Source organism: Salpingoeca rosetta, assembly GCF_000188695.1.
Source record: "Salpingoeca rosetta unplaced genomic scaffold supercont1.21, whole genome shotgun sequence".
Lineage (NCBI taxonomy): Eukaryota > Choanoflagellata > Craspedida > Salpingoecidae > Salpingoeca > Salpingoeca rosetta.
The window spans coordinates 553,277-564,173 of NW_004754913.1; the positions used below are offsets into that span (position 1 = coordinate 553,277).

The window sequence follows — 10,897 nt, forward strand, 5'->3', positions numbered from 1 at the left end:
CACACACACACACACACACACACACACACAACAACAACACACACACACACACAACACACACACACACACACACACACACACACACACACACACACAAACATCACGATGATCGTCTCACTCGCTCGGTCATGTTGCGTTGCCCACTGTCATTGTGGTGTATTGTGTGAAAGATCATGCTGTTGAAGCGGCAGCCCGGCGGAACGAGCGGGAAGAACCAAGCGTCATCTCGCAATCGCCTCGATGATGTGGCTCAGCACGACCAATCGGTATGCAAAGATATGCTCGTCACTCGCTCCACATGGGTGCTCACTTCTTGCTCAACAGGCTGCCTCGCCTTCATCCCCCCCCCCTCCTTCAAACAACACACTGTGATAGCAACCACATACACACACGCACACACACGCACACGTGCACCCTCTCACACACCTGTCTGCGCTGCCGCCATGCTGCGTCGTGTCAAGCTGGAAGACAAGCAGCGGCGATATGAAGAGGCGCGCGCACGCATCATGGGCGGCAGCGAGAGCACTGCTGGCACTGATACTCATGGCAGCACCAGTCGCACCAACCGCACACGCGGGCTATCCAAGCAGCAGCACCAGCAGCAGCACCAGCAGCAGCACCAGCAGCAGCACCAGCAGCGCGGGCGAGGGAGAGGGAGAGGTGGAAGAAGGCGGAACGCAGCACCACCACCATCATCGTCGTCGTCGTCATCATCGGCACGACAGCCATTGCCATCATCGTCGTCGTCGTCATCATCGGCACCACTCGCATCACGCGCTGATCAAAGTCGCGCACGAGGGGGTGGAAGCGGAAGGGGCGGAGGAGGAAGACGGCGGGGGCACAGCAGCGGTGGACGTCGTGGCGGCAGTGAGCACGAGGTGTTGTGACCCGCGATGCTGCTAACGAGGCGCGTGTATCCTCTGGTGGGTTCACACGCGTAGCGTGTTAGGCTTGTGTTTGCATTGCAGGCAGGCCCATTACTCTTGTTGCTGCTGTGACGTAACAGTAATGTGATGAGACGTGTGTTGCTCACCACACATGGTGAATCGTGGGTGGTTTGTCTCGTTATTACGGCTGCTGCTGCTGCTGCTGCTGCTGCTGCTGCTGTTGTTGTTGTTGTTGTACTGGAGGCGGCGTCGCGCAGTGCTCACGGACCACCTTCAGTGCAAGCGTGCATGTGGAGCAAGGGATGATCCATGTGGTGCCCCGCACACTTGTTGTGATCTGATCTTGCTCCAACACATACTCTCCGCCACACCGGCACTCCGCATAGTGAACCTCGTCATCTGACCAAGTGGCAACGAGAAAGGAGGGAAGGGTGTAACGGACAGAAGAAAGATGGTGGGTGTGAATCCTAGACCAAAGACATCAGTGTGCACGCCGAGCTTGGGAGGCGGGTCGCAGCAAACCCGCCCATGGACAATAGTTTCAGGTACACATGCACGTGCATACAGTGACAGACAACGCAAGTTACACACACTCCTTTCACTGTTGCACAGCTCGCCCATCAACCAAACGAGCGCCCACGCAAACCCAGACACGGCAGTGGTACCTTCATCGAGCGTCATGTCTTCCAGCGCCACTTCGTCATGAAAGGGCAGGTCTTGTTTCGTCTCTTCCTCTGCATGAGGCAGGTGTTGCGAGCAACGACACCGACGTGTGAGCGCAAGCACCTCACAGCATTAGTGCACAACTACACCACAAGCACGTGGCACTGTCTCTGCTTGAATGGAGGGATTCATCAAAGCACTCTTCCATCCTGCTCTATTCCATCCTGATCTCTCTCCATACCAATCACGCGCACATGCACACACGATGCACACACGATGCACACACGATGCACACACACACATGCTCCTTGTATGGAGGGGTTCATCAAAGCACTCTTCCATCCTGCTCTATTCCATCCTGATCTCTCTCCATACCAATCACGCGCACATGCACACACGATGCACACACGATGCACACACGATGCACGCACGATGCACACACGATGCACACACGATGCACACACGATGCACACATGCTCACTCACGGGCGAGAGCTGCGTCGTAGCGGGATCTGGCATCTGGTTTGGACAGAATCGTCCATGCCTTCATCACTTCGATGAACGCATCGTCATCATCGTCCACGCCTTCATTGTCACCATGACGACCGCTGCCACCGTCATCCCGACCGGAATCCTCGTGATCCCGGCCACCCTTGTCCACACGGCCGTTGGCCTGCCGCTTGTCTGGGTGATGCTTCCGCGACAGTGCGTGGAACTGCTTCTTCAGTGTCCCTGCATCCGCTGTCCGCTCAACCCCAAGCACGTCGTACAGCGTGCGCTCCGCCATCGCTTGTTGTTGTTCTGTCCGTTCGTCGTGCAGGCTCGTGCTAGGGGACAATTTTTATGGTGTCGCAAACCGTGACCGTTGCAAACCTGCCGCTGAGACACTTGCAGTGGTGCAGACGCTGGCGTCATGGTAAGCGACAGCCGGCGACGTGCACACCTGCAACACCCCCCCCCCCCACGAATTAACTCACGTCTCCATTTGCACACTTGCCAATGACTCATTTGTCTCACAGGCGCTGTACGACTCGCTGCTCAGTCGGGATTCCGCAGAACAAGATGTGCGGCGTCACACGCGTGACATCATGCGTGAAATCGACCTGGTACAAATTATGTGCATGGGGTGTGTCTGTGTGTATGTGTGTGTCTGTGTGTCTGTGTGTGTGTGTCTGTGTGTCTGTGTGTCCGTGTATCTGCGTATCTGTGAGTGAGTGTGTCTGTGAGTGTGGACATGGGTGTTGGCTTTGACACGCACCAACCAGCCTCTCAACTCGAACAGTGCAATGTACTATCATTTTGCAATGTTAATTTACATGTCGTCACACGACACGGTTGTAAATTCTCATTGCCATCCCCCATCCCCTATCCTGTGCCTTTGCTTGGTCCAGGAGCCGTCTCCTGCAAGGCTACCGCCACATGCGCTACCACACGGGCAACGCCACCAACAACAAGAGCAACAGCAGCAGCAACTACAGGGAGAGCACGGTGGAACCCAGATCACAGAGAGCAACTCCACAGGTCTGACATACACACACACACATATACACACGTGCACGTTTTCATATGGAGAACTGTGTGGAGGATAGCTCAACACACTACACAGTAACACACATGTTGCAACACCCAATGTTTCATCTCACCACCCCTCCCCCTCTCCCCACACCGGCACGTTCGAATAGCGGTGCTTGCGGCGTTGGAGACGTTAAAAGACAAGGTGCGACGCCTGGAGCTGGAGAAGCAAGCAGCAGAGACAAGCTATCGGCGATTGGAGAAGGAGAGCCGCGCATTCAAGGATCGCATGAAGCGAAGCATGAACCGGTCGCAGCAGTCTGAACAGGAGCTGTTCTCTGACCTGCAGTCATCGCTCCACGCCACGGAGACGCGCTCCCAGCGCCTCGAGAAGGAACTCCAGGTGCGTGTGTGTGTCTGTGTGTGTGTGTGTGTGTGCATGTGTGTGGGGGGGGAAGGAGAGATATATCGCTTTCGGTTGTGCTGGTCACATGCAAAACTGCTTGGTTCCCGTCCCCCCCCCCCTCCTCACGCACGCACACACACACACACATGTGCAGGATCTGCGCCAGGCAATATCGCGCATGCAAGACCGAGGAGAGGCGCGCGCACGCAAGTACGACGCACAAGCAGAGGCCACGGACACCTCAAGCCACTACTACCCTTGGCGAAACGCCACTGACCTGGGCGCAACTGCCACAACCACAGCGACTACAGCGCTGGGGCCAGCAACATCGCACGAAGCACGCCAACACCAGCCGCGTGCTGGCCAGGGTGAGCAACAGCCACACCCTCAACGCAGGCAGCAGCATCCAGACGAGCGCCACCAACCACAACAACAGCAGTATCAGCAGCAGCAGTACCATCGCGGGAGCGTGGGAACAACGACAGCAGCGACGGCTGGCGGATCAACTGCGCCTGCACACAGCAGCGATGGCGACGACAATAATGGCAATGGTGGTGGCAGCAGCAGCGACCCGTCCAGACACACGGGCCCACCATCGCACCTGCAGCAGCAGGCCATGAGCAGCGGGGAGGAGGCGCCGCCACCGCCATCGTCGTCATCAGCGCTGGGTGCATCGGCAGCAGCAACCAAGGGCAGCCCGCCTCTCACGACGGCAAGCAGCCACGTGTCGAGAGGCACAACAGCAACAACGGCAACCACCGCACGCACTGGTCACCACCGTCAGCAACAGCAGCAGCAGCAGCAGCAGCGCCCATGGCGAGGGGTGTCGACGTACACGCACAGCAGCGACATTGCTGGCGTCCTGTCCACAGCAGCAACGCGCGGGTCACCACACACGCCCTCAACACGCGATGGTCATCCGCCCTCGCTACACGACTCCCCTGCCTCTCCAAGCACCGTGCCCGCCCCAGATGCACACCGCCGCCACCGCACATACCAGCACCACGACACGCAGCCGCACCAGCACCACCAACACCACCAGCAGTGGAGTGCGAGTGGTGAGCGTGCCCGCGACCCCTCGGCCATCTACTCGATCGATGCAGATACAGTCAGCTTCCGTCGCATCCAGTCGCCCGCGGCGCACGCGTTTGCAGAACACACGCACAGGCACTATGGACAGCACCACAAGCAGCAGGAGGAGCAGGGCCCATCGCGGGAGTACGGGAGCGCATCTGGACGCACGACAGCGGAGACAACCACCTCTGGCATGATGTACGTGTCGCACTACGCACTCCCGGAGCAGTTCAACCGGTCACAACAGCAGCACCATCACCAGCAGAGAACACCCAACACAACCATGGCGACAACGGGCACCTTTGGCAACAACAGCAGCCACGGTGTTGCGCGCATGCTCCCTGTGTACCGCCACCTGCAGACGGATGAGCCGTGGCCCGATGGCCCGGCTGTTGGCGCCCGCGTTCGTGCTCGTGGTCGCTTCGTTGATGAGAAGGATGGTGATGGTGATGGTGGCAGCGGTGCTAGGGGTGCGCGCACATACGATGCTGGTGAGCGCACACGTGTGACTGCCGGCGCTGATGCCGTGCTGCTGCTGGAGGTAGACGAGGGGCGTGTGCCGCGAACTTCAAACGGGCAGCAGCGACGCCAAGTGCGGCGAGAGACCAGGGCTGGCGGTGCCCAGCGGTACAGCGAGCACGACGCACGGATGGCGCCGTCTGTATTGGAGACGCACGCCAACGAGACAACACGTGCCTCGAGCACACTCACCACACCAGCGCGCGCACGCAAGGACACACACCAGCAACACCACCAGCAACAGCGTGTGGACATGCATGAGACCATGCTGACACACAACCAGAGCGCGCTGTCGCAGCAGTCACTGCGCACACCGTACCACGCCCTGCAAGCAAGTCGCCTCAACGAGACGGCCACGGCTGCGAAATCGCACGTGCGCAGCGGACGGCGGGCGGTTGGCCGCAATGCCACGCGCTCCCCACCCCGACTCATGCCCTTACACTCCATGGATGATGAGAGCAGCGAGGGCGAGGGCGGTTACGGGCGGGCTGGCAAGGATGATGGCGGTGTAGTGAATGCCGCTGCCTTCCACAACATGTCACGCGAGAGTGACAGCAGCAGCAGTGGCGCAAACTACCCCAGTGTTGTTGGCGAAGCGAGCCACGGTCAGCGCACCTCCATCAGCTCACACTCGCCACTCAGCCAGCACCAGCAGCAACAGACAAAAGGGGGCGCGACACGACAAGATTCCCCGCGTACGCTCGTGCAGCGTTGGATGCTTTCGTCTGATGTGCCTGACACGCTCTTGCACGACCCAACCACGCCATCGGCACCGCCCATGCCGCCGCCCGGGCGCCACACACGCACACGCACACGCACACGTGATGATCGTGGTAGCGAAGCTCGCACCGGCCAGCGGGAGCATGCTGGAGGCGACATGCTTGGGGAGCGCGATGAAGGAGGTGACGGTGACATCACTGGTCGTGGTGGCGGACGCGATGATGGTCGGGGCGATGCTGTGCGCAGGAGGGCAGCAAGGACAAGCACTGGGGGCTCTGGGCGGTGGAATAGCACAGGCACGGGCATGCGCTTTGCAGACCTGTCCATCAGCAACAGCAACGAAGGTGACAAGACGGGGCACACGGCGCACACGCTGACGCCCCTCAACCTCACGCAGACATCCATGCTGCCCGGTGCCGGCAACGGCAGCGGCACCCGTGGTGCCCGCGCTCAGGCCAACGCCGACTTGGACGCGGTGATGGCGCGACTGCAGACACGCGCACACCCGCAAGGAGCAGCGACACGTGCAGGCACAGCAGCACCAGCCGCGGCTACACCGACACAGCCGCCATCAACCACCGCCACACCACGACCGAGAGCAGCAACAGAAGCAGAAGCAACAGCGGCGGCGGCGACGGTAGCGGCGCGTCAACGGCGGCCTGCTACGGACTCGGGGGAGAGCAGTGGGAGCATGCAGGCGGAGCTGACGAGCGGTGGTGGGCAGAGGGTGCAAGACAGCATTGATCACGACCACGACACCTCGAGCACGACCGGCATGCACGGCTTCACCACCGTGGACAGCATCACGCCGCCCCAGCCAGCGGCCCCGGCAGCCCCCGCGACTGTGACGCCGATGCGGGTGAGTTCGATTGCGTCGACGCCACGCCGCTACGGCCGCGCCACGCTCATGCGAGAGACGCTGCAGCAACGCACAGACAGCCGCGGCATTGCTCATGCCGGGGGCGAGTATGACGACTATGATGACGGTGATGATGACGTTGTCACTGGCGGCCGTGGTGGCAGCGATGATGGCAGTGGTGACGACGCTGACAAACGTGATGCGCACCCGTTTCCTCGCGTGCCCGTATCTCCCATCCGCTCACAGCAGCAGCAGCAGCAGCAACAACAACAACAACAACAACAACAACGACGACGACAACGACGACAACAACACCACCACCAACAACAACAACTTCAACAGCAGCAGCAGCGGCAGCAGCGGCGGCAACACGTTGGTGATTTGTCATCCATTTCGCACAGGGGCGAGTCTGATGTTGCGTCACGGTCGGAGGAGCACTCCTCCTCGGTCCTGACAGCGCACGCGCTGTGGCGACACCAGCACGAGCTGTACGGGACAGCAGCGCATGGCGCCGACAGCGGGGCTGGCGATGGCGGTGATGCCGCCGATATGGGCGACGAGAATGGTGGTGATGGTGGTGTGCTGGAGCAACGAGAACAGCAGCAGCACCAACAGCAGCACCGCCGCCAGCAACGACAAGAAAAAGAGGAGGAGGAGGAGCAGCAGCAGCAGCAGCAGCAGCAGCAGCAACAGCAACAGCCATCACGGGTGTACGGCCGTGTTCGTATGGGTGGGGACAAGGATTCCACAACACCTCAGGGGGTGACTCGTGTCCGTGGGAGCAACGGCCAGAATGCAAGTCGGGACGTGTTCTTCTCATCACCGACATCGCACCTCAGCGAGTGGTCGCAGCGGCCAACTGTTGGCTCCCGGCACTCCCCCATCCTGTCATCCCCACGCACGGTCCTAGGAGAGCAGAGCGGCGAAGGCAACGGCAACGGCACCAACGACAACGACGACGATGACGCAGACGCCAACGGTGTGCACACTGGTGCGCGCGGTGTTGGTGCGGACGAACAGCGAGAGCAAGACCAAGAAGAGTTTCAGCGACAACAACAAAAAGAGGAAGAACAAGAACAAGAAGATGTGGCACACGCAGAAAGTGTGGACGATCAGGAAGAAAGGGATATGCATGCGCAGCAACGGCATGAGAAGGGTGTGTCACGGGCGTCCCAGCAGCGGCAACCGCTCCAAGGTGGCGATAGTGATGACGATGGCAATGATGGTGGCCACTCGCAGCACGATGTGGAAACGCCTGCCAACGTCACCGCCAGCAGCAGCGGTGGCAGTAGCAGTAGCAGCGAGCGGCTGAGCAACGAAGAGAAGCAGCGCATGCGAGCAATGGACGACTCCATGGCGTCTGCTCTCTTTGAGGATAGTGGTGGCAGCGAAGGCGGTGATGACGTGCATGGTGATGTCGGTGCACTTACCCCGCCGCTCAGCTCTCCACCCCGTGACCGGCAACAGCCCAAGACACCAGCAGCAGCAACTGCAACTGCAACTGCAACCGCAGCTGGGAGGGGGCGTGATGATGGCGCCGATGCTGTCGTGTCGGTGCACAGTCCCATTACGTCAAGCCCCTCATCAGCCGCCAGCAGACACCGCCGCGTTTACACAGCGAAGCAGAAGCGTGGCAGCAACAGCAGCAGTGTTGGTGGTGACGGTGATGAACGTGAAGGGGATGCCGGTGGTGGGATTGGTTATGATGCTCCATTTCCTGGTGCCGTTCGCAGGATGCAGCACCCTCAGGTGCGTTCAGGGGAGCGCGGTGGCGATAGCAGCGACAGCCACCTCAGCCCTGCCAGCAGCAGAAGTCGTGTCAGCGGCGGTGGTGCTGGTGCTGGTGCTGGTGATGATGGTGAGCATCATCACCACGGCATGTCCACACCAAGGCGCGTGCATGCTGCGCGTACCCGAGCATCGCGACTGAAACGGCCATCCTCCCACTCCTCAGGATCCAACCACTCGCGCCCGTCAAGCGTGCTCACGCCTGTTGTTGACGTGGAGCTGCCACCGTGGTGCAGCCAGCAAGACGAGAGCCGAGCATCTGACCCGCGCTGGCTCGTGGGCGGCGACGGAGACACCACGCGCGCTTGTGGTGGTGATGATGACGACCTGTTGCATTTGGATGCGCTACGCGTGTCTGGTGGCGGCGACAATGTGCGTGGAGTGGCGACACAGACGGGTGCATCGCTACTTGGGCAACACAATCGGAAACGCCAACAACAGCAACAACAGCAGCAGCAGCAGGAGCGCGATGGTGGTCTTGGTGTTGGTGATAGCTGTCGCCCACCGGCAATGAAACGCGATCATACAAGTGTCAATGATGGCGGTGACGACGGTACCGAAAGCAGCCGTGGTGCGCGCACCTCTGAGTCGCTGTTGGAGATGGAGAGCAGTGACCGCACACACGCGTGGGGATCATCTGTCCTAACTCCTCGCACATCGCTCATGCGCCCACCGCCGTCAACACCACCTGCAGCAAGCACACGCAAGCGCAACTCGCAGCAACAAAACCAACAACAACAGCAGCAGCAGCAGCAGCAGAGGTCACATGAGCAGGGCAAGGCAAAGGCCCTGCCCTTTGACAAGTCTGTCGTACATTCGCGTGCAAGTGATCTCCACAGTGAGAGCAATGGCGACGATGATGATGACGGTGGTGTTCATGATGACGACGGCACTGCCGGTGGCCACAGGACACGTGACACCGATCGCGGGTACGATGGTGTCGTGCACGAGTTTCCCATGGACGAGGACACGAGTGCATCTTCCCTTGACAGCGATGCGAGCGAGGAAGAACTCAGCAACGGCAACCACCAGTACCAACTGCGCCGTGATATGCATCCTCGATCCAAGCGGAGTGGGCGCGTTGGTGTGCCCATGGTGAGCGAGAAGGATGGCATGCGAGGAAAGGCGCAGAAGCGAGTGCCCAATCGCAAAGACAGCCCTGGTGTTGCAGGCAGGAAGACGAAGGGAGGCAGTGCACAGCGAAAGGCAAAGCACACAGGCGCACCTGCACGCCGTGGCGTCCACAGTGATACCAACGATGGTGATGATGATGATGATGATGATAACGATGATGATAACGACGACGACGACCACGGTGGCAGTGATGATGCGGTCGCGGTACACAGGCGAGCAGTCGGCAAGAAGAAGGCCAGCCAGAAGCAGCGCAAGGTCAAGGGCAAGGGCAAGACTGCGGTGACGAAGCATCTGCATGACGGTGGAGACACTGTTGATTCTGCCAACGATTCGCACCACGGCGCCGATGTTCTGGTGCGTTGCTTATCAGCACTTGCTTTGTGTGCGTGTGTGTGTGTGTGTGTGTGCGTGTGTGTGTGTGTGTTCACGAGTGTAGAGCGCTGTATGCTTGTGTACGTAACATGCCTTACATGGCATGATGGTCTGCATCATCTCACCTCCCTGCTGCCCATGGCATCTCTGTGTATTGCCGCGTCATCTGCCTGTATTTCAGCGTCGTCTTCGTGCGATGGAAAGGGATGCACGAGCGCTGATGGTCGGCGCGCCAACGACTGAGGTACCAAGCCAACCAAAATGAGGAAAGCGTGGGACACGTGTGTGTGTGTGTGTGTGTGTGTGTGTGTGTGTGTTCTTCCACGCGCACCTTTGGAGCCTTTTGGATTGCGTGATTTTGTCTTCTTCACGAACTCACCACCAACTACACGGCCGCTGTTGTCCCTCTGCACTTCAGAGTGATGGTGACTTGCAGTCTGAGATGGCCGGAGTGCTTCGAGATCTTCGGTCTCGTCCGCACATCACCACTGCACACAGGAAGCAGGCAGTTGCCAAGCAGGTGCAGTTTGTGCGTGTGTGTGTGTGTGTGTGTGTGTGTGTCTGCCTGTCTGTTTGTGATTGTGCGTTCATGCAATTGTGCAGTTTGAATTGAGGCATTCGAATGTGTTGTTATTGTTGTTGTGTTATTGTGTTTCCTGGCCGCCTCTTCCGCTGTGTCGGTGTTGCGCATCTTGAGGGAATGTTGCCGTTCCCCTGTCTCCCATGCATTCACGTGTGCCTAATTGGTGCGCATCTGCCTCCCATTTCAGCCCAAGAAGAAGAGCAAGCGCAAGCTGCGAAAGAAGGTACTGTGTTGCTGCGTCAACGATCATGTTGTGCTGCACCTTCACCGGCATCAAAGCTCGTCACCAAAGCACATGCCTGTGTACCCTCACATACACACACACACACAAATGCACATCATGCACACGCACACTCACACAAAATGCACATTCATGCACGC

At 59.4% G+C, this 10,897-nt stretch overlaps 3 protein-coding genes across 3 annotated transcripts in view; 2 read left to right on the top strand and 1 right to left on the bottom strand.

The window, feature by feature from the left end:
- PTSG_08130 (uncharacterized protein) overlaps positions 1-903 on the top strand; it is a gene marked incomplete at both ends in the record, with an annotated part of 1,699 nt that extends 796 nt beyond the window's left edge. The window contains 3 exons of the mRNA XM_004991094.1: positions 171-266; positions 462-660; positions 788-903. Of these exons, the coding sequence (XP_004991151.1) occupies positions 171-266; positions 462-660; positions 788-903 (411 nt within the window). The remainder of the gene's footprint in view (positions 1-170; positions 267-461; positions 661-787) is intronic.
- Positions 904-1,068: 165 nt separating this feature from the next.
- On the bottom strand, positions 1,069-2,383 carry PTSG_08131 (uncharacterized protein; the record flags this gene model as incomplete). The annotated part of the gene is made up of 3 exons (XM_004991095.1): positions 2,036-2,383; positions 1,553-1,621; positions 1,069-1,286 (listed from the first exon to the last, which is right to left on the bottom strand). Exons 1-3 carry the CDS (start codon positions 2,334-2,336, stop codon positions 1,069-1,071), a joined length of 588 nt encoding a protein of 195 aa, XP_004991152.1. The 5' UTR covers positions 2,337-2,383.
- Positions 2,384-2,462: 79 nt separating this feature from the next.
- Positions 2,463-10,897, top strand: part of PTSG_12684 (uncharacterized protein) — a gene marked incomplete at its 5' end in the record, with an annotated part of 9,805 nt that continues 1,370 nt past the window's right edge. The window contains 8 exons of the mRNA XM_004991096.1: positions 2,463-2,465; positions 2,569-2,655; positions 2,941-3,070; positions 3,232-3,464; positions 3,622-9,915; positions 10,115-10,177; positions 10,352-10,453; positions 10,704-10,739. Of these exons, the coding sequence (XP_004991153.1) occupies positions 2,463-2,465; positions 2,569-2,655; positions 2,941-3,070; positions 3,232-3,464; positions 3,622-9,915; positions 10,115-10,177; positions 10,352-10,453; positions 10,704-10,739 (6,948 nt within the window). The remainder of the gene's footprint in view (positions 2,466-2,568; positions 2,656-2,940; positions 3,071-3,231; positions 3,465-3,621; positions 9,916-10,114; positions 10,178-10,351; positions 10,454-10,703; positions 10,740-10,897) is intronic.